Source organism: Rattus norvegicus, chromosome 6, assembly GCF_021556685.1.
Source record: "Rattus norvegicus strain SHRSP/BbbUtx chromosome 6, alternate assembly SHRSP_T2T, whole genome shotgun sequence".
In the NCBI taxonomy this organism is placed as follows: domain Eukaryota; kingdom Metazoa; phylum Chordata; class Mammalia; order Rodentia; family Muridae; genus Rattus; species Rattus norvegicus.
This window is the reverse complement of record NC_141539.1, coordinates 77,833,285-77,857,146: the sequence shown is the minus strand read 5'-3', so window position 1 is coordinate 77,857,146 and position 23,862 is coordinate 77,833,285. Positions and strand designations below refer to the sequence as shown.

General features: G+C 42.7%; 2 protein-coding genes across 9 annotated transcripts in view; one reads left to right on the top strand and one right to left on the bottom strand.

Moving 5' to 3' along the window:
* LOC148005241 (uncharacterized) overlaps positions 1-7,853 on the top strand; it is a 136,958-nt gene extending 129,105 nt beyond the window's left edge. For both annotated transcript variants that reach the window (XR_015622416.1, XM_087554946.1), the window contains one exon: positions 7,172-7,853. Coding sequence is in view for 1 of the 2 variants with exons in the window: in XM_087554946.1 (XP_087411072.1) it covers positions 7,172-7,282 (111 nt within the window). In the remaining variant the exon portion in view is untranslated. The remainder of the gene's footprint in view (positions 1-7,171) is intronic.
* Npas3 (neuronal PAS domain protein 3) overlaps positions 1-23,862 on the bottom strand; it is an 824,663-nt gene that overhangs the window by 36,415 nt on the left and 764,386 nt on the right.

The following is a 23,862-nucleotide window of genomic DNA, read 5'->3' as shown; positions in this document are numbered from 1 at the left end:
GACCTATTCTCAGTTCAGTGGTTTGCTGCTGGCATTCGCCTCTGTATTTGCTGTATTCTGGCTGTGTCTCTCAGGAGAGATCTACATCTGGCTCCTGTTGGTCTCCACTTCTTTGCTTCATCCATCTTGTCTAATTGGGTGGCTGTATATGTATGGGCCACATGTGGGGCAGGCTCTGAATGGGTGTTCCTTCAGTCTCTGTTTTAATCTTTGCCTCTCCCTTCCCTGCCAAGGGTATTCTTTTTCCTCATTTAAAGAAGGAGTGAAACATTCACATTTTGATCATCCGTCTTGAGTTTCGTTTGTTCTAGGGATCTAGGGTAATTCAAGCATTTGGGCTAATAGCCACTTATCAATGAGTGCATACCATGTATGTCTTTCTGTGATTGGGTTAGCTCACTCAGGATGATATTTTCCAGTTCCAACCATTTGCCTACGAATTTCATAAACTCGTTGTTTTTGATAGCTGAGTAATATTCCATTGTGTAGATGTACCACATTTTCTGTATCCATTCCTCTGTTGAAGGGCATCTGGGTTCTTTCCATTTTCTGGCTATTATAAATAAGGCTGTGATGAACATAGTGGAGCACGTGTCTCTTTTATATGTTGAGGCATCTTTTGGGTATATGCCCAAGAGAGGTATAGCTGGATCCTCAGGCAGTTCAATGTCCAATTTTCTGAGGAACCTCCAGACTGATTTCCAGAATGGTTTTACCAGTCTGCAATCCCACCAACAATGGAGGAGTGTTCCTCTTTCTCCACATCCTCGCCAGCATCTGCTGTCACCTGAGTTTTTGATCTTAGCCATTCTCACTGGTGTGAGGTGAAATCTCAGGGTTGTTTTGATTTGCATTTCCCTTATGACTAAAGATGTTGAACATTTCTTTAGGTGTTTCTCAGCCATTCGGCATTCCTCAGCTGTGAATTCTTTGTTTAGCTCTGAACCCCATTTTTTAATAGGGTTATTTGTTTCCCTGCGGTCTAACTTCTTGAGTTCTTTATATATTTTGGATATAAGGCCTCTATCTGTTGTAGGATTGGTAAAGATCTTTTCCCAATCTGTTGGTTGCCGTTTTGTCCTAACCACAGTGTCTTTTGCCTTACAGAAGCTTTGCAGTTTTATGAGATCCCATTTGTCGATTCTTGATCTTAGAGCATAAGCCATTGGTGTTTTGTTCAGGAAATTTTTTCCAGTGCCCATGTGTTCCAGATGCTTCCCTAGTTTTTCTTCTATTAGTTTGAGTGTGTCTGGTTTGATGTGGAGGTCCTTGATCCACTTGGACTTAAGCTTTGTACAGGGTGATAAGCATGGATCGATCTGCATTCTTCTACATGTTGACCTCCAGTTGAACCAGCACCATTTGCTGAAAATGCTATCTTTTTTCCATTGGATGGTTTTGGCTCCTTTGTCAAAAATCAAGTGACCATAGGTGTGTGGGTTCATTTCTGGGTCTTCAATTCTATTCCATTGGTCTATTTGTCTGTCTCTGTACCAATACCATGCAGTTTTTATCACTATTGCTCTGTAATACTGCTTGAGTTCAGGGATAGTGATTCCCCCTGAAGTCCTTTTCTTGTTGAGGATAGCTTTAGCTATCCTGGGTTTTTTGTTATTCCAGATGAATTTGCAAATTGTTCTGTCTAACTCTTTGAAGAATTGGATTGGTATTTTGATGGGGATTGCATTGAATCTGTAGATTGCTTTTGGTAAAATGGCCATTTTTACTATATTAATCCTGCCAATCCATGAGCATGGGAGATCTTTCCATCTTCTGAGGTCTTCTTCAATTTCTTTCCTCAGTGTCTTGAAGTTCTTATTGTACAGATCTTTTACTTGCTTGGTTAAAGTCACACCGAGGTACTTTATATTATTTGGGTCTATTATGAAGGGTGTCGTTTCCCTAATTTCTTTCTCGGCTTGTTTCTCTTTTGTATAGAGGAAGGCAACTGATTTATTTGAGTTAATTTTATACCCAGCCACTTTGCTGAAGTTGTTTATCAGCTTTAGTAGTTCTCTGGTGGAACTTTTGGGATCACTTAAATATACTATCATGTCATCTGCAAATAGTGATATTTTGACCTCTTCTTTTCCGATCTGTATCCCCTTGATCTCCTTTTGTTGTCTGATTGCTCTGGCTAGAACTTCAAGAACTATATTGAATAAGTAGGGAGAGAGTGGGCAGCCTTGTCTAGTCCCTGATTTTAGTGGGATTGCTTCAAGTTTCTCTCCATTTAGTTTAATGTTAGCAACTGGTTTGCTGTATATGGCTTTTACTATGTTTAGGTATGGGCCTTGAATTCCTATTCTTTCCAGGACTTTTATCATGAAGGGGTGTTGAATTTTGTCAAATGCTTTCTCAGCATCTAATGAAATGATCATGTGGTTTTGTTCTTTCAGTTTGTTTATATAATGGATCACGTTGATGGTTTTCCGTATATTAAACCATCCCTGCATGCCTGGGATGAAGCCTACTTGATCATGGTTGATGATTGTTTTGATGTGCTCTTGAATTTGGTTTGCCAGAATTTTATTGAGTATTTTTGCGTCGATATTCATAAGGGAAATTGGTCTGAAGTTCTCTTTCTTTGTTGTGTCTTTGTGTGGTTTAGGTATAAGAGTAATTGTGGCTTCGTAGAAGGAATTCGGTAGGGCTCCATCTGTTTCAATTTTGTGGAATAGTTTGGATAATATTGGTATGAGGTCTTCTATGAAGGTTTGATAGAATTCTGCACTAAACCCGTCTGGACCCGGGCTCTTTTTGGTTGGGAGACCTTTAATGACTGCTTCTATTTCCTTAGGAATTATGGGGTTGTTTAACTGGTTTATCTGTTCCTGATTTAACTTCGATACCTGGTATCTGTCTAGGAAACTGTCCATTTCCTGAAGATTTTCAAATTTTGTTGAATATAGGTTTTTATAGTAAGATCTGATGATTTTTTGAATTTCCTCTGAATCTGTAGTTATGTCTCCCTTTTCATTTCTGATTTTGTTAATTTGGACGCACTCTCTGTGTCCTCTCGTTAGTCTGGCTAAGGGTTTATCTATCTTGTTGATTTTCTCAAAGAACCAACCTTTGGTTCTGTTGATTCTTTCTATGGTCCTTTTTGTTTCTACTTGGTTGATTTCAGCTCTGAGTTTGATTATTTCCTGCCTTCTACTCCTCCTGGGTGTATTTGCTTCTTTTTGTTCTAGAGCTTTTAGGTGTGCTGTCAAGCTGCTGACATATGCTCTTTCCTGTTTCTTTCTGCAGGCACTCAGCGCTATGAGTTTTCCTCTTAGCACAGCTTTCATTGTGTCCCATAAGTTTGAGTATGTTGTATCTTCATTTTCATTAAATTCTAAAAAGTTTTTAATTTCTTTCTTTATTTCTTCCTTGACCAGGTTATCATTGAGTAGAGCATTGTTCAATTTCCACGTATATGTGGGCATTCTTCCCTTATTGTTATTGAAGACCAGTTTTAGGCCGTGGTGGTCCGATAGCACGCATGGGATTATTTCTATCTTTCTGTACCTGTTGAGGCCCGTTTTTTGACCAATTATATGGTCAATTTTGGAGAAAGTACCATGAGGAGCTGAGAAGAAGGTATATCCTTTTGCTTTAGGATAGAATGTTCTATAAATATCCGTTAAGTCCATTTGGCTCATGACTTCTCTTAGTCTGTCTACATCTCTGTTTAATTTCTGTTTCCATGATCTGTCCATTGATGAGAGTGGGGTGTTGAAATCTCCCACTATTATTGTGTGAGGTGCAATGTGTGTTTTGAGCTTTAGTAAGGTTTCTTTTACGTATGTAGGTGCCCTTGTATTTGGGGCATAGATATTTAGGATTGAGAGTTCATCTTGGTGGATTTTTCCTTTGATGAATATGAAGTGTCCTTCCTTATCTTTTTTGATGACTTTTAGTTGGAAATTGATTTTATTTGATATTAGAATGGCTACTCCAGCTTGCTTCTTCTGACCATTTGCTTGGAAAGTTGTTTTCCAGCCTTTCACTCTGAGGTAGTGTCTGTCTTTGTCTCTGAGGTGTGTTTCCTGTAGGCAGCAGAATGCAGGGTCCTCGTTGCGTATCCAGTTTGTTAATCTATATCTTTTTATTGGGGAGTTGAGGCCATTGATATTGAGAGATATTAAGGAATAGTGATTATTGTTTCCCTTTATATTCATATTTGGATGTGAGGTTATGTTTGTGTGCTTTCATTCTCTTTGTTTTGTTGCCAAGATGATTAGTTTCTTGCTTCTTCTAGGGTATAGCTTGCCTCCTTATGTTGGGCTTTACCATTTATTATCCTTTGTAGTGCTGGATTTGTGGAAAGATATTGTGTAAATTTGGTTTTGTCATGGAATATCTTGGTTTCTCCATCAATGTTAATTGAGAGTTTTGCTGGATACAGTAACCTGGGCTGGCATTTGTGTTCTCTTAGGGTCTGTATGACATCAGTCCAGGATCTTCTGGCCTTCATAGTTTCTGGCGAGAAGTCTGGTGTGATTCTGATAGGTCTCCCTTTATATGTTACTTGATCTTTTTCCCTTACTGCTTTTAATATTCTTTCTTTATTTTGTGCGTTTGGTGTTTTGACAATTATGTGACGGGAGGTGTTTCTTTTCTGGTCCAATCTATTTGGAGTTCTGTAGGCTTCTTGTATGTCTATGGGTATCTCTTTTTTTAGGTTAGGGAAGTTTTCTTCTATGATTTTGTTGAAGATATTTACTGGTCCTTTGAGCTGGGAGTCTTCACTCTCTTCTATACCTATTATCCTTAGGTTTGATCTTCTCATTGAGTCCTGGATTTCCTGTATGTTTTGGACCAGTAGCTTTTTCCGCTTTACATTATCTTTGACAGTTGAGTCAATGATTTCTATGGAATCTTCTGCTCCTGAGATTCTCTCTTCCATCTCTTGTATTCTGTTGGTGAAGCTTGTATCTACAGCTCCTTATCTCTTCTTTTGGTTTTCTATATCCAGGGTTGTTTCCATGTTTTCTTTCTTGATTGCTTCTATTTCCATTTTTAATTCCTTCAACTGTTTGATTGTGTTTTCCTGGAATTCTTTCAGGGATTTTTGTGTCTCCTCTCTATGGGCTTCTACTTGTTTATTTATGTTTTTCCTGGAATTCTTTCAGGGATTTTTGCGATTCTTTCAGGCATTTTTGCGATTCCTCTCTGCAGGCTTCTACTTGTTCTCTAAGGGAGTTCTTCATGTCTTTCTTGAAGTCCTCCAGCATCATGATCAAATATGATTTTGAAACTAGATCTTGCTTTTCTGGTGTGTTTGGATATTCCGTGTTTGCTTTGGTGGGAGAATTGGGCTCCGATGATGCCATGTAGTTTTGGTTTCTGTTGCTTGTGTTCCTGAGCTTGCCTCTCGCCATCAGATTATCTCTAGTGTTACTTTGTTCTGCTATTTCTGACAGTGGCTAGACTGTCCTATAAGCCTGTGTGTCAGGAGTGCTGTAGACCTGTTTTCCTCTCTTTCAGTCAGTTATGGGGACAGAGTGTTCTGCTTTCGGGCGTGTAGTTTTTCCTCTCTACAGGTCTTCAGCTGTTCCTGTGGGCCTGTGTCTTGAGTTCACCAGGCAGCTTTCTTGCAGCAGAAAATTTGGTCTTACCTGTGGTCCTGAGGCTCAAGTTCGCTCGTGGGGTGCTGCCCACGGGCTCTCTGCAGCGGCAGCAACCAGGAAGACCTGTGCTGCCCCTTCCGTGAGCTTCAGTGCACCAGGGTTCCAGATGGTCTTTGGCTTTTTCCTCTGGCGTCCGAGATGTGTGTGCAGGGAGCAGTCTCTTCTGGTTTCCCAGGCTTGTCTGCCTCTCTGAAGGTTTAGCTCTCCCTCCCACGGGATTTGGGTGCAGAGAACTGTTTATCTGGTCTGTTTCTTTCAGGTTCCGGCGGTGTCTCAGGTAGGGGTCCTGCCGCTCCTGGGCCCTCCCCCACGGGAGCCCAGAGGCCTTATACAGTTTCCTCTTGGGCCAGGGATGTGGGCAGGGGTGAGCAGTGTTGGTGGTCTCTTCCGCTCTGCAGCCTCAGGAGTGCCTACCTGACCAGGCGGTTGGGTCTCTCTCTCACAGGGTCTGGGAGCAGAGAGCTGCTGCGGGCCGGGATCCGCGGGAGAGATTTTTTTTTTTTACTTGTCCTTTAAGGGGGCCTAAATTTATCATAAAAATTAAGCTTCTTCTGGGACTCTGGTTTCTTTTTTTTTTTTTTTCCCCTTGTAGAAGTCTGGTTTAGAACATAGATTATATCGAACCAGTAGCTTAGAGGGATGGAGTCAGCTGGCTATTTAAATGAGGGCTGTGAGGTGGCCCTAAACTTGGGAAAGATAAGAGCTTAGCCATGTCTTTGGTACCAAAATAACTAGCCCAGAGCACAACCACTTAATTTATGTTGCCATAATAATATTGACCTTAGAGACATCATTGCAATGCAAATTCTTCTGGAATGTTCTTCTGAGTAATTAGGCTACATTCATATGTTGGAGACTACCTGTGATAGAGTGATCTTCTGCATTTCTAACGTCTACCACCAAGGTTATTGTACAACGCCTGAAAAACAGCCAACCAACAACCTACCCTCTGAGCCCTAGGTGAAACAGGCCCCTTCATAGAGGAAGCAAACAGTGTGGAGATGAGAGCTCAGAACCCTTAGATTCCCTGGGAGGCAGAGTGGAGCACGCCACTTCCCCTTCTTCTTTGCAAGACCTCTGGTTTTAGTTCAGGAAGCAGACTTTCAAACGAAAGCTGTAGATTTGATGTGAGTTACAGCAGGACTTCAAATGCGGAAGACTGCCTTCTCAAAGAGGTGGCAAGACTGTGCAGAGAGGATTCAGAGGAAATGAACTAACTGTGGGCTAGGAGAACATACAAGGCAGATCTCTTCCAGGGCCAAGGGGAGACTGGAAGAATAGAGGCTGTCTTGGAATGTCACTGGGTAGGCAAGAAGGGTGTCTGTGAACTTATGGATGCTAAGAGTCTTCCTTATAACATTGGGTATTATTGATATTGGGTACAGACTGCAGGGAGAGCTTCAGGTGGGGTCAACATGGGAAGAGAAGACTAAGTCTGGGCATGAGGGAGAGTGCGTTAAGAAAGACAGATGCTGACAGAAATCAGTCTTGCCAGGTGGAAGGGCTACAGTTCTGTGGGAAGTGTTAGTTTTCAGGACTCTACATCTTTTCAGGTTTGGATGGAGGAGAGTTTGATGTCACAGGAGGAGCATATCGTATGCCGATTATCCGATTGCTGTGAGCCAGGGAAGAGAAGCTGGAAGCAGACACAGCTGGAAGGCTAGAGAGCATGAGCTCTGGACAGCAGCATGGAGAGAAGGAAGTGAGTCTTTCAGCCCTCACCAGGGGTGCTCAGGTCCTGAAGGATGGATAACTCACCCCGACAGAGGTGTGTTTGAACGTGGGCACTGGTACTCTCACAGATGGGGTCCCCTTAGACTGCTCTGCACACAGATACCCAAAGTGATTAAAAGGCCAGGTGCAGAGGGAAAGCTCTTTAATTAGAAACCACGGAACAGCTGATGGTAATATCAGGGGTTTTGCTTAAACCAACCAGCAAAAACAGCTCCTGGAATCAGTGGTTCTTAAAATTGTATGTGTAGGAGAAAAGAAAGCTTGTGAGGAAGGTGGACTCCCAGGTCCCATCTCTACAACTTTAGATTCTTTGTCTCTCAGGATGTCCTGGGCATTGGCTCTCCCCACTGCTTGGGAGGGTAGGGGTTGGCAGGCTTTACTGTCCAAAAGAGAGGCTGGATGAGCCCATGGATCATAAAAAAGGCCACCCAGGGGTGCATCGCAGCCTGCCTTCCAAAGGAGAAAAGCGTGTATTTACAATAAACTCTGTTCTGAAAAATAGTCGGACCTGGTGCTTTTTGGTTCCCAGACAGCGGAGGATTGGCACCTGAGAGGCAGGAGGCCAGAGCTGGTGTGGGCTAGAGATTCGCTTCCGGTGCTTGCCCTTTTCTTTGTGAAAGGGTCTGCCTTCTCAGTGGCTACACCACAGTGGGCTGCTCTGTTGTGCTGGGAGCCTCCTGGGGGAGGCTGAGCTCTGCCAATCCCCTCCCCCTCCCCATCCTGCCGCTGGCTCAGCTCCTGATTAATTCAGGGGATCCTGGGAGGTTAACCCTTAATTTGATGGCTCCAGTGGGGGAGCTGAGAGATTGCTGGTAATTCATCACCCTTGTTTCATTTTTTTTTTTTTAAAAAGAAATATTTTCTAAAGGCAACAAGTAAAAATTCACTTTAAAAACCCACATTTAATATACAATAGATGTTCTCTCCTTACATGACTGTGTCCTCCAAACATAAGTTACTACTCATCTATCTCTTCTAACAAAGTTCTAATGCATAACATGAAAAATAGAACTACAATTACAGCCAAAGGTCTCAAAATGGGCCCAGACCCCATATCTGCTTCTTGTTTCCCTCTGGAGAAAATAGTCTTTCTTCTCCCAAAGATAAGATTTTTTTTTTTTTTATTGGGATAGTTTAACTAAGCTGCCAGATCTCCTTAACGAGATTATGTAAATGTACGCCAAGGATATAAACCACATTTTCTCCGAGAGTGGAACACTTCAAATATCATTTAATAAAACAGGACCGTGGTAGAAACACATCTATAAATTGTTATGTGGCAAAGCGAGAAGACTGAGCTGTACACATCTGATCAAATTTCACCTGATTCGGTTACTTTATTAAAGTCTCCTAGAGAAGGACAGAGCACCATTGTGCTGTAGGAGAGGGAAAGTCTCTCATCCCCTGTCACTTGACGTGGAGGATGGGCATAACCCTTCCTGGCCCCCCAGAACCACTTGTGGCTTAGCGCCACTGACAGGGTGGAGAGGCAGTTCTTCTCATATGACAGGCTTCGACCATATCTTCCAACCATGTCAGGAAACAAAGAGGATTCGGAACCGGTTTCATGCCAAGCAAGGGATAAAAACGGGCTCCCTATTTCCTCCCCCTGTCCCACTTCTCATAGAGAAATGCTATGGTAGGCGATACACTGTCTTTGGAGCCCATAGGCTCATATCGTAATGGGAAAGATCTAACACATTCTATGTCTCGATAGAAACAAAGGCAGGGTATGTTTCTGGCCTTCGCTTTACTCCTTGGCACATTTGACATAAATTTCCTGTGTTCAACAACCAGTCATGTTCTAAGTCTCTTATTTCTCTCTCAAGTTTGCTAGCAGAGTTTTATACAGATGCTCTAAACTATAACAAATCCAAAGAATGTTCAAAGCCAGCTGGGAGCCATGAACTAGGTGCTCCCTGCTGAAGGTGGCCAAGAGGAAACATGAAGATAGCCTCAAAAAGGGCTCCTGTTCTGCCCCTCCTTCATCATAAAGGACTATGGGACAATAATGAATGTGTTTCGACCAGAAAGGAAAACGTTGAGAGATGATTTAGATACTGAGTGGAGTCAAGTCTTCTCTTCCTCAGTTAAGAAGTCACAGAATTAAAGAGTTAGCCACATAGACCTGAGAGCCAGGCTGAATATCAGTGGAGGACAGTCTCCTGAGGTAGAGTGGTTTTTAATTTTCCTCTTAAAGGAAAAACAATAATATATTATCAAAACTGCTTGGTAGTTAAAGTTTTTTTTTTTTCTTTAAGGATTATTTATTTATTTTATGTATGTGAGTACACTATAGCAGTCTTCAGACACACCAGAAGAGGGCATCAGATCTCATTACAGATGGTTGTGAGCCACCATGTGGTTGCTGGGAATTGAACTCAGGACCTCTGGAAGAGCAGTCAGTGCTCTTAACCACTGAGCCATCTGTCCAGCTCCTAAAGTTGTTTAAAGCAAACAGGAAGGTCAGGTCGGTTTTAAACTCTAGTCAACTCCAGTCTTCCAAGAATTTAGATATAACACTCCTTTAATGATCAAACCCGGTGAACATTTGCCTAATGCTTCATACCATTCAGACCATTTAGAATGACATGACAGAGGGCAGTTTCCTCTTTTCTTTCCCTAAACATGTACATGTGTGTGTGTGTGTGTGTGTGTGTGTGTGTGTACACTTGCGCACATGACTGTCTGCCTCTCTGTGTACATATATAAACGAATTGATCAAACTGAGGACTTTAACTTTCCAAAGCCCCATGCACTGACAAGGGTCATTATCCATTCAGCAGATGCAATTCCAGCACTCTCGGGCCTTCTGTGCGTGCAGCCAGCTCATTTGCTGCATTTGGTTTCTTCAGCCATGATTAGAGATAGTCATTTACAGTCACACATTTGGAAACTCCTTAACCAGCTCCTAGCAGTTTCTTTTCTGAAGCAGTTTAAATAGATGAGGGTAGAGCGTCAGCAGCGACAGCACTTTCCCCAGCCCTGCTCATTTCCGATGCTATTTCTATGTCTTTATCAGGATTTCCATTTTATAGAAAGGCTTGAAACAAGGTTTAGGGCGCAGAGATGCACAGCCCAGAGCTGAAAGGAGTCATCGTTTTGGGAAAGATCAATTCTAGAAATTAAAATCGAAACCACACTCTATAACAACGACAACAAAAAGTCCCCTCTCTTCCTTCATTTTCGAGAATACTTTTTGAAGTAATTGGCACAAAGACTGTTCAAGTGCAGACTGCTGCAAGTGTGCTCTTGGCAATAACCTCATACACACTAGGGAAACCTTAATGTGCTCAAGATGCCAAATCCAAACTGACACCAGGAACTCAAGTGTGGGAACAGACAGGGAGACTGGAAAGCATCTCTGTGTAATACAAACCTACACAGAGAAGGAGCAGCTCTTACTGTTCATGGTTTAGCCTACAATGCATCGTCCTCAGTGAATAGAGAGTATACATAAGAAATTAGAATTATCAATGGGGGGGGGTGGTGGTTCTTAGGAGTCTTTTTGATATATAATATGACATTGATAATACCTTCTTTGGTTTCTTAACCAGACATCATCGCAGCCAAAGAAATCAGGTTGGAATCTATTTGAGAGAGGAGAGTTTGAACTGGAGAATTTGACCTCTGGGACAGAACTTCTATAGGGCATCATCAAGGGAATAGCTGCATCTTCCTGTGGCCTGGCTTTCCCCTATTTAAAGTGTCAGCGTGAATCCATGTAACCCAAGTGCAGGGAAGGGGGCTCCTGTTCTCTCTCTCTCCTGTGTGGAATGAAGGGGGAAGAATTTATAGGCTCGGGCACACTGACGATGTGGGGGAGAGTTCAGATTTCCCTATTCAATCATATATAAAATGAAAACTTGTTTAAAAAAATTTCCTTCCTCAAGTCATGATCTGCTTTGCTATTTTATGGTAACGATTCAAGGATTTGGAGATTTTCTGCTTCTTTCTCCACCCACTTTTCAAATTTATCCCCGATTGTGACCAGCACTCTCTCCCCCCACTGAAACTGAGAAGATGGCTCCATTTTCACAGTCTTGCTAAGTGAGATTTCTCCTGCATCCCCCTGGAGTTCAAACGTGCTATCCTTTTTTTTTTTTTCATGGGGAACGTTTGAAGTCCCCTTTAAAAATAATGCCTTGAGGATATTTTTCCCTAATACCATTTAGAGAAACTTGAAAGCATATGGCCCTGGAAGCACAGAGGGTTCTAATGAAGCAATCAGCAACAGTGCTCATATGCAGGCTTCCCCATGAGCGCTCACACCCAGCCCGGATCAGCCCTGCCAGTGAAGCGCAGTTCTGCGGACACCCGGATAAAGGCACAGCAAGCCAGTGCAAGAAGTGATGACTCTCGACCTGTGAGGGATGGAAGTTGCTGGAAAGGTTGGGTCAGATCACAAGTGGCCAAACAAACCAATCTTGTAAGCTTGCACGACACTGCTGAGCAAATATTCCTCTCTAGTGTAGCCCCTATGCATGGTGTGGGAGGGAAAGGTAACGTTCCTTTGTAGGGTTCTATTTGATGTGGTCCCTAGAAGCCCTCCCATTACCTCAGGTGATTCTTTACACAGCCAGGGAAGACTAAATAAAACAAAAACATGGGATATTAATGCACTTTGCCCAGATCTGGGTGGAATCTACTGCTCTCCCGCTGTTCTTCAGTGGCTCTCCCAAATCTATGATAATTAAAATGGTGTTTTTCTGGGTAGGGTCTCGATAGAGTCAACACTTTGCTGTTTCCCTGGAATTTTAGCTGGAGAAAAGTAATGATTTTCTTGATCATTGGAGCTCAGAATGGCTGAGAAAAAAGGCAATTGGTATCAGCATCTATTATCGTAGATCTGCTTTGGTCTAGGCAGGCATAACCCCCAAAAGAGAGACTCGAAGAGGTAGTAAACCTCGCTCCTTTGCAATGCCTTCTATGTCATTAACAGTTCTGTAGAGAGAGATGAGGGGAGCGGGTGACTGGCAGGTGTGTGAATTGCTTAGATTCGAGGGGAGATGCCCCACTCTCTCCTGGTTTCTAATGTGGTCAGATAACGCTTTTCAAGTGTCCAGAGGTTGCTATATTATTTCGTATACTCCATTTGAGCTACATACGTTCATCCATCCACTCAACACTATCACAAAGATTGATCTACTGCCTGACATTGGCCTAGGCTCTTGGGATACAGTGGCACAAAGGGCTGACAGTGGGGAGTGATGAGATCTGCTAAATGTTTCTGGCTGGCTTCCATGTTCTCTGAGGAGGTCAGGTAGGATACTCCTGCTGAGGTCCAGGCAAGGGAGAAGATGGTAGTCCAGGAGGAGGTAATGACTCCTTAGTGGGTTCTGGGTAAACTCTGAAGGCAGGGTTGACAACTTGACTGAGTTTCTGCTGTATTCTATGGGGTTTGAAGCAGAGCAGTGCCAAGTCGCGCACAGGCCTACACTTTAGCCCAAAGCTTCAGGGTGGAGGGTGTTGCTACTTCCAGAGGTGGAAAGGACTGGTGGAGAGCAAAATGTCTTGGGGGTTTCTACTATATTACATTTGAGAAATTGTCAACAATCAAATGAAAATGAACCTGCTGGATATAGCCATTTAAATGTACTTCTCAGTTGTCAACATTTTCCTCTACACTTTGTTCAAAGATTGTCTATAATGTTAAAGTGGAGACATTTCAATATATACCTACCCAATATGATAAATACCCCTGGGGAAATAGGGAATTAATGCTACGCATACACTACCAGGCCTGGTTTCTTTTTCAGTCTGTGTCTGAGAGGACAAGGAAGGCAGTTTCTGAAAATACACACTTGTGAGTCAGACTGAAGACAAGTCCAGCAAGTCAGGCAAGCCTAACAATGAACCCCAGTAAGGAGGCTTGTGTAGCCCATAGGACCTTTTACCAGTCAGAAAGAAATGTATTTCTTAAGACTATCACCTTCTCGTGTTTAGGAACAGATTTCAATATGGAGAAACTGAGTCAACCTATGCAAACAGGCTCCAGTCAACCCTAGATAGAAGAGTATGGCTAGCACCATGTTTAAGGAGGTTTGATTCGAATGTCCTCAGAAGGCCAACAGTTGACTTAGGTCCCGCCATTTCACATTTACGCCGAGTTCTGGAAGTTATTTAAGGAAAACAATAGACAGAACTTCCTGGCACAGTGTGCTGGCTAATATTTAGAGGGCTGGTATATCTGGCAAAGGTTCCTCTTTAGAAGTCCATGTACAGAGAGAACCTGTCCAAAGCAATGACCTTCTCTCAGCTGCTGGGGGCTTGCTACTTGTGTTTGGTTCCTTAATGCTGCTACCGCTGTGATGATGGCTAAGGTGGTAATTTATTTATAAGGAAGCATAATAAAGCCTCTGCAATTTGAATGCTGGGCTGAAGAGTGGGAGGTGAACCCAACCGAGGCAGGCGATCTCAACTTAGAAGTAAGCATTATGAGGCTCTTATGCTTTATCTACCCTTGGAAGCAATTTTGTCATTTTTAATTGACCGATTTTACCTTGTTTGCTTAACATTTATTAATTGATTGTTATGCTCATGCAATTAATTCAAAAGCTGGCAAGTTTAATGCAGAGAAATTAATTTTCTTTTACCAACATGCCACTTAAAATACATTTTTGGAAGCCTGGGTTACCAGGAAATTACCTTCAAATTAATCAACAAGGAAATTAGATGGTAGTGTCCCTTGACACCTGTCAATCCAAAATATGTCAGTTTCTTCCTTTTGTTTGCGTGAGCTTTTCCGCTGAGTAAGGAATAAGAGGAACCCTCGATTTTGAACTGTAGTCACCCCACATCTTAATAGGCAGGGGAGGGAGGCAGTCATTTAAAAAAATGATTCTTACTTTTCATTAAGAGAAATTGGGGCAAAGGGGTCAATTTACAAAGAGAATCTGAAATTAAACCTATTACCTTTTCCTGAAAGAGCTCTTCTGACTCTGTTCTCTATTTGACCCCTTACCAGGGGCTTACCCTCACTTGGGCCCTGTTGTAGCAGACTTTTCAGGTAGATGGACATGCCAGCCAAACTCTGAGTGAGACCTCTGGCACAGGAGTATGCCAAGCATAGGGGGAGGGAAGAGGGGGAGTTCCCGGGAGCAGTGGGGGGACTTTCATAGGAGGTAGCATCAGCACTCGATTTTATATGGTACCTAGGACTCACAGCCCTCTAGGCAGGAGCACTTAGCAAGCAGACAGTAAAATGCATTTGTGTTCAGAAATCAGGAATGGAGACACCAGAGGGGCACAGCTGGGCAATGCTGGGGAATGTGGTGCTGGTTTGGTCATAGCGTGATACATGCTGCCCAAAGCCATTGGGATGCTTGTTTTAGAGACAAAAAGGGAATGCCTGAGGAATTCTGAAGCAAGGTTTTTATGAGTTGACCCCAGCTTTAGAGAGAAAACTTGGAAGGTTTATATGAATGCCATCAACTAGTATTTCCCCCCGTTGGGTACTGTGCTGGGTGTTAAAGCCACCGCAGTTACTAAAGGTCCCACAGTGCATCTGTGTTCAAGAGCACTGAGGGGTAGACTGGAAAGGTAAGTGAAAGGGATGGCGGAGAATGGGAGGGTAAAGAATGGATGTGGGTAGCAGCAGTGTCCAGCTATGCAGGCTTGAACCTTGTGATAAAATACCCCAGAAAAAGCAACTACAAACTGTTATAGCTAGGCATCCACAGTCGAGGACATAGGGAATGGATTCATGCATGCATGCAAGCTTTTTGTGCTCAGCCTGTTCTCTATACTTGAACAGTCCAGGCCCAATCAATCTAGGGAATGGTGCCACTCATATTTAAGGTGGGTCTTCCCTCGATTAACCCAATTAAGAAAAAAAATTCCTTATAGGCAGATCCCCAGACCAACCTGATCTAAGCAATGCTTCCCTGACACTCCCTTCCCAGGTGATTCCAGCTTTTGTCACATTGACAGGTAAACGTTGACAGGTAGAGGTTGGGTACAACACACCTCTACTCTTCTCAACTTGACACACAAACATGTCACGTTAAGGCCAAACCCTCTATCTCTTGTCCCCGAAGTCTTATGCTTATCTCGCAATGTAAACTACAGTCCAACTTTAAAAGTCCCCTAAGTCTTTAAAAAATTCCAAGTTAAAATTCTCTCAACCATAAGCTCCCATAAAACATGTAAAAATAAATATATTTTAAATTAATTTTATATTAAAAGTAAAAAGTAATTATAAAATTAAGCTCCCCCTAAATCAGTTCCAACATATTGATACAGAGCAAACTTCATTAAAAACAAATAAGAATAACCAAACCATGCAGTTCCTTGACGAGCACCTAGGAGTCGTAATGCCATTTGGGTTCTAAAGGACTGGGGTATTCACATCCTATCCCCAGCCAGTTACCTGTGGCACGCACAGCTTCTTCCATAGACAAGCTCCAATCCACCACGCTCACAGTTCTCCTAGGCAGATGTCCTATGGCCCGTGCATCTCTAATATCCTTGGGTCTCCAGGGTAATTGAGGCTTCCCCTTCATAGCGTCATACAATGGGCTTGTCAAGGCCTCCTCTGCAGGAACTCTGACCAACACATGGTCCCTGGCCTCAGCTGCTCTCCATGGTACCCTTCCTTCACCTCTCATGCCTTCAAATCCAGTGCCACTCGGATGGTGCTAACACTGCCAAGTTTTGCTGCCAGCTTAAGATGTAGAAAACCTTTTTGGTCCATGCCCGGATCTGCTTTACTGTGCTGATCCTGAGGTCACGCTTTCCTATACAGTTGCATTTGAGGAGCAGGGAACCCCCTTAGCTTGATCCCCATAAGATGCAGCCTCTAAGGGGTGAGAGCATCTCGTCAGGACATCCTTCTAATAGTTCAGGGCAGCCCAGGAGACTCCACTTTGGTGGTGTTGATCTCTTATCTAATCCCTGCTTTCTTAGCTTCCGACTGAATGTTTCCCAATCTGAAATATCCTCTGGCAAGCAAACCAGGCCATTATCTCTCAGTTCAACCCCACTTAGGTTTTCAGGACATGGGCAGAATGAAGCCTTGAGTAGAATATCACACAAATGGCTCCTCTCCCAGTTCCTGATAGAGCTCTTATTCCACTCTGAATCCTCAAGAGCCTGCCTTCTGCCTTCTGCCCTTCTCTCAGCATGCTTATCTCCAAAGGTGGGAATTAAGTTCTGTTTCCAGCAACGAATAACCTTTACAGCCTAACATGCCGACCGCTACCTTCTACCTTCTTCCTACAGAGCTCTTCCAGGAGGAGGCTGAGAGGCACGGAGTTATTATTGCTCTGTGGCTTGTATGATGGCAGCAGTCCCTCAGCACAGGTTCTTCCTAGTGATAAAATATTCTTGACAACAAGCAACTTAGGGAGAAAGAGCTTGCTCTAGCCACAATTCCAGACTATAGTTTATCACTGTGGCCCAGTCACAGTGGCAAGAGCCCGAGACATCTGATTGTATCACATCCAGTCAGGCACAGTAGGGAGTGAATGAACGCATGCTCAGTACTCCGCTAGATTCCTCTCTTATGTATCCTTAGGGCCCCAAACCATGGAGCAGTGCTGCCCACCTTCAAACTGATTTCCCCATAGCGGTCGGAGCAATGAAGACAATTCCCTCACAGACATGTCCATGGGCTAACCTGATCTAGACAGCATCTCACTTGGACTTTCCCCACAAGATTAGTCTAGGTTATGTCAAGCTGACAATTAAAAATACAGCTGTCCCATGGCTGAAAGAGATAACGAGGATGAGTCAGGATATGAAAATTGAATTAAAAAGAGAGAGAGAAACAGTAAACAAAATCTAAACTGAAATGAAGATGGAAATAAAAAACTAAAATGAGATGAGGATTCAGTGATTCTCATTTGAAGAAAGCCCAATGGGAAGCCTCGTCAACTGAGCAGTGCGCTTGGAAGACAAATCAGGTCCTTAAGAAAAGTAGAGGAATTAGATCATTCAACTTAAGAAAGTGATAAAATTTTGAAATAAGAACCCTATCTGAATGGAACAGGCAGAAAGTGTCAGACACCATAGAAAGGCCAAATCTATAAATTCCATAATTTTACTCATAGAAGGATAAAAATTCTAGTCAATGGCTTTTTATACAAACAAACAAACAAACAAACAAACAAACAGAAGTCTCACTCTTGACATTACATCCATTCTCAGTAACCGATTTTAACACAGACTATTGAAATCTCAAATCTAGACCTCTTGATGGATTTCCCTCATTCCTATTTTCTTTTCCTTGTTGCTGGTGTTGAACCCAGGGCCTTGTGTAGACTGATAATGATAATCTTGCTGCTAGACAGACTTATCTTTTTAAAGTATTTTTTTTTAACCAAGCAAAGTGGAGCAGGATGATCCTATGATCCCTTGGTAACACTGGAAGCAACAAGGTGACCTTTCTGAGTCTTAGTTTCCCATGTGCCATCGTTTCATTCATATCCCTTAGAAGCCCTGGAAGAACCAAGAGAAGCAAGGAAATTTAATACTTCATTAATAGTACAGTACCATGTGGTATAAAGTGCTACCGATAATCTCCCTGTGACAAAAATCTTGGTCACTGCTGGAATAGAATTCAGTTCACTTAGCTTATCGTGGGAAGACTTGCGATAACGGAACCTCAAACCTCAGAGCCTGTTCATCATCCGTGGCTTTCCTCCTGCATTTGCCTGTGCTTACCTGCTCCACTCTGCCTCCTCCCCCTTGTTCACACCACCTTTCTCGTTGGGGCACCTTCTTTATTCCTTTTCACTGGCAGAATAACTTATATCCATTAAGAAATAACAGGTCATTAATTAAGTGTCCTTTCCCCTTGGTCACTCAAGGCCAAAGCTACCTCTCCTATCCCGTTCCTACCATCCTCCTCTCTCTCACCTAATCAGTGCCAGCCCCCTTCTCTCAAGGATGGCTTTGTCCTTGTGTTTCTTACTGCTTCCCTTGGTTGAGGCACAGAATGTGTCTGATTTCTCTGCCTACCTCGCAAGCTCAGGACTACAGGAGGGAGGCTGACTGCTGAGGCACTCTGATTCTATTGCAGGAGAATTCACAAGTTCTTAATTTCATTTCTTCTGATCCTCGCCACTGCCTCAGAGACGCGGAGAACAGATATTAGTATCTCCATTCCAGAAATAAGAAACCAGAGGCTAAGAGATGAAGTGCTGGGTTGTGATTGCACACCTAAAATATAGTTCAGACATCCCTCCAGCTTAGTGTTCCTATTCATTGTCTCCTTGTGTCTCCTGCCATGCTCCATTCCTTTTTTGATTTGTCTGGGCAGTCTAAGCTGCTCGGCCTTCCCTTGCATTTCTGTCACCTTTCAAGATGGATTTTTCCTCAAACATTTATATTAACAAGATTCTTCTTGGCAATTAGTCATTCTCTGAACACAATGGAATACCTTAAGAAGCCATGCTATCAAAAGTATAGAAAATACCAGGCCATAGATTATATAGAAAGTATATTTTCCCACCCTGAGCACTGAGGAGAATATCGTTACTGTGTTTACTTCTAGGCACCTTGTGTGTCTCCATAACATTATTTAAAGACTCTGCAAAGCGAATATGCCATCACAGGAACAAAGAAGACTAATCAATAAAATATCATACTCAGAGCTGATAGATTAATGAGGTAATCTCTATCAAGAGATACTTAGCTGCTAACCAAAGCAAATGGCAATGGGAAGGAGCCCCAAGGAGCTCATGGTGGCTCCAAGGTCTATATATATCAGACTTGACTCCTGGTGACTTTAGCTAATCCTGTAACCCCCAGACTACACAGTGGAACAGTCACGATGGCAGCTTCTGTCTATCTTGATTTTCTTTGTCAGCGTGTTTTCTACCTTTGCTGTCTTCAGAAATGGGTAATCTGAAGGCTTCTATTAATGGTCATTTTTTTCTTACCCCCAAAATAAATGCCTAGGACCAGAAACATAGTGAAGAGATAAATTTGTATTGCTAAATGTATGTTAATTTAACACTTTCCAAAGACACTGACATCCCAAGATTTTATAGTAAGGTCCTAACAAAGACAACATTGCATGGTCATGTCAGCCACTTACAGTTCTCAGAGTCTTTTCATGCCAATGCTGTACATTAATATCATAGCAACTCTGTGATGCCTGAAGCAACCAAGTCAGGCTGAATGAGTGTCTAAGGTCAGAGACATACTAAGGAAAACTGGGACTCAAACATAACTTGTTACTAGCAAAACCCAGGTCACCCATAATGACAATGACAACATTTCTTATATCATCTAACATGGACACAAAAGCTATACTATACATAGCAATTGTGTGTTGTGCTCATTAATTTCAACTTTTAACTTACAGGTAGTTAATTTTTTGGTGGCTTGCTGGAGTGGGACAGTAACTATTCACAGTGCCATCAGATATCGAGTTTAGGTTACAATGACTGTGTGAATCAACTTTGGCTCAAATATTTTGCTATTCAATTAACGGTCAATTTTTATGCAACTCACCAAGTGACCCTGTGGTCATCTTAATTGGTCATAAATATGCCTACTGAATTGCCTACTTACTTCAGAAAGACATATAACCGTGCTTTTCTTTGTCCATAGGCAGATTTTATATCTTTGCCCTGACCTCCAGAAGACAACCCAAAGGGGTCTGGAAGTTCACCAGCATTTCAGTTCTCTTAATCATTCTAATTTTCTAAATGACATGTTCAAATTTCAACTCGGTCACTGGAAGTAACAGATTGAACTGAGTTGTAGGTGACCTGTGTGCCATGACTTACTGTAGAGCCCTGAGGCTCAGTGCAAAACAAGTTCTCTATGACTGGATCTAAAATTAGAATCTTTCAAAACTCATTTTCCCTTACCAAGCAGGGCTAAGGCAGGACCTTGTGGCTATTTTCATTGGCATACCACTTGCCTTCTCCATGCTCTATCCACGGAGCAAGACTCAGAAGATCCCAGAAGGGCTGATCTCCAATAACTTTGTCAGTAACACATGACTCATGTGTGCCTATGCTGTGCCTTCCCCTTCCACTGATTATAGGTTCCCCTTGTATCTGACTCTTCCTTCTCATATCTAAAGGCTGCCTGTTATAGCCATAATTTCTTCTGTGATAAACTACATGGCAATCTCTTCAGTGAGAAATGCTCATGTTCCAAAGAGGCTCACTCTGTCAGTTCTGCCTCACAATAGTCAACAACACATCCAGAGACCTTTCAACTCTCTGTTTCTGTGATGTTACAGAGGAATAAGGGGACTAGTATGGTGAAGGACTCTCAGAAGATGTGGTATTTGACTTGGGGTGAGGGGAGAGGATAATGAAGCTTCTTAGTAAGTTTCTGAAATGGATTATTTGTACCTCTGTTCTTCATAAATTCAGGGGATAGTGATGGGGGATACTGATTTTAGAACTGACACAAGATGTTGCTCACCTGTGTGTCTACCCAGCCATGACCTCTCTGTACCACTTTCAACTTAGCACCAATCTAAGAAGCACGGTGAAGTGGATAGGCAAGAATGAAATGCACACTTTCTTGGCTGTGGAGTGTGACACTTTAATGCCACCATTTAATGTCCATGTTTTCTTTCTTTCTTTGCTACAAAAGTCACCCCCCCCCACACACTGTGCTCTACCTCATTGGTATTTAGGGGTCTAGATTACATTTTGTGCCATCCCTCCACTCTCTTCCCGTTTCCATCCCCCCATACTCTGCCCATTTCCTTAGCCCTCTCTTTTAAAGAGCAGGAAAATGCCTCTGATATGAGATGGCACTGCTTTCGTGATGTGCGTGAGTGCATGCTGCCGTAGCTTGCTCTTGTCAGCTGCACCTAATGCCTTCCCAAATTCTCAGTTTTCTACACAGGTTCAAAAATCAGTTTACCCAGGGTAACTGGTGTTCTTTACAAATGTCTGAGTGGAAGATTGCTTACCTCTAGCCCTTGGAAACCTCACCTTGTGTAAGAGGCCATTCACTCTGGGTATGGGGCACTGAGGTCAAGCCCCTCTAGAATGCTCTATCACTAAAGCACATATCTGAGATTGTGTTTATAAAGCAACAGGTTTCCTTTTTGTTTTTGTTTTGTTTTGGTTTGGTTGTGGCTCTCAGTTCTAGGGTTCCCAGTTCAGGAGTGTGTGAGGCTTTGTTGCTCTGGGCCTGTGGTGGCATATCTTGGTGGGCCTGTGTGACAAGAAGCAAAAGAGTAAGCAAGGAGGGGCCCAAGGTCCTATAGTCCTCTCCAAGGCCACACTCTTAAATAACCTAAAAGCCGCTCACTAGGCTCCACCTTTTAAAAGTTCAGCTACACCTTTATCCTGAGGACTAAGCCTTTAATTTACCATCTTTTAGGTCCCATTTCAGATCAAAACAATAGTACCTAGGAATGGAAATCTCATTCTTGACTCATGGACATCTGATGGTGGAGAGAGGAAGATGAAAAGAACACGTTTGTAAAGGAACAATAAATCATTTCTTTTCCCCAAGAGTTGTTCTCACCGTGTTTGCTGTTCTAGTTGCTGAAGCCAGAGCGAGGAACCCACAGATTTTGCTGGATGTGTGTTTTCTCGCTCTGTAGGGTACTGGCTATATGATCTGATAAAAGCTGCAACTAAATGATCCTTTTGCTTTGCATTCTCAGAGCCATGAGTGTATTGGCGACCCCTCCCCATCCTGCTTTTGGCTCTAGAAGGTTCATTACTTACAGTTACTGCAGAATCAATTGGGACTGACCAAAATCAGTGATGGAATTTATAGCATAATAAATGCCCTGCCACACCAGTGTAGTCACACACGAAAGGCTTGGGGGTGGTGCTCTTTGAAGCAATCTTTCTACCTCATGGAGAACACTTAAAGAAATCCATTTCACAGAAGCATTTTAAGCATATTTTGAGAAGTGTAAGCCTGTCGGCATCGGAGCTGATTTTCCCCGAGGCAGATACTATTGCAGAAAAAAAACATTATTGATAAAAGAATCTTAGCATATTGGAATTTGGAAGAGAGATCCTACACATCTTCATTATTCCCATCAGTCTGGTTGAGGTCCATTTTTCAAGCTTCTATTATATTCCACTTTCTCTGTAAAGTGCCAGTTTTGCAGAAATAAGGTGTAATACTTCTCAAAGAACACAGGCCAACTTTTCCATGTAAAAATCTAAAGCCTACCCGGGTTGGCTCCCAAAAGCAATCATACTCTGAAGTACACTCAAAGGATGTCCCAGGTGGCAGCATCAACAATATCTCCTTTTAAAACTCTGCAAATGGCACGGGAAAGACAGCTCAGAGGTCGAGAGCAGCGGTTGCTCAGGTTGAGGACCTGGACTCAGTTCCCAGCACCCACACGGTGGCTCACAGCCATTGTAACTCCAGTTCCAGGGGATCCGACACCGTCTTCTAACCTCTGAAAGCATTAGGCATACATGTGATGCACTTATTCTTTTGTTCAGGCAAAACATTCATGCACATAAATAATTCTTTACAAAAAAGATAACCAACTTTAAAAGTTGAAAGATCACACTAGTGTCTGGTCTTGTGAGCAAGTCCTCCTTTGTGACAGTCTGATGCACGGTAGAAGTGGGGCATGAAAGACTGAAAAGAAAATCAGAGCGACAGATGGTAGGCCGTCCTCCCCAAAACTCTCTTTCATATTACGCATGTGATTACTGATAGCAAGCACTAAAAACCCATTCTCCTTGACGGAGAAGGGCTGATTAAGTTGTCGTGTGAAGTCACACTGTGGCTGTGCCAGGGATCCAGTGCATCTGTGAGTGCGGTCCCATCAGAGTCGGCTTCTTACAACACTATCAGAATTTATGAACGTGGATGTCTTTAAGGCGAGTGAACCTAAATGCTTGTTCATTAGTTGAGCATTAACTCTGTGTTGTTTCAGTACATACAAAGAAACCATACACCGCTCACCCATTTGTGTCCAGTTCAGTTTTCCAGCTTCTGCCTATGGCAATGAGAAGGAGCCAAGAACTACTAGGAATACAGTTTCCACTGCAGCCCTGGGAGTCAACTTAGGCTGAAATATCTACCAGTAAGAGGCTTCCTCATGGTTTGGGGTTGTACTCCATGAGGCTACGCTAGCTTTGTGATAAGAGTAGAAGCATTTATGAGCAATTGCAAACACTGATTATCTCGGGAAGAAAAAGACGTCTGAAAGAGAAAAATAATAAATTATCAGTCCGATGAAAGCAACCCAGCTGGTGTGTAAGCTGGGGACAGCGCAAACGGAGACACTGAGAACAGGGAGAGTCATGTCTTTTTAAAGAAACTCTTGGAAGTTAGTCATTGATTTTTAATGGAACGCCTAATGTGGTAGTGCATTTTAATACCCAGGAACTCAAGAAGTTGAGGCTCATGGGTTCAATGTCAGCCTTGATGGCATGGAGAGACCCTTTCTGGAAAAAAAAGTGATTATGTATTCAATCCTAGGAAAGAAAATTTTACTTTCTGAGGAGGAGAGAGAAGGGGTAGACATTTGTATATACTGAAAATCTAATAACCATGCTTGCTTTAAAAAAAGCCAACAATCTTGCATATTCGCTGGTAT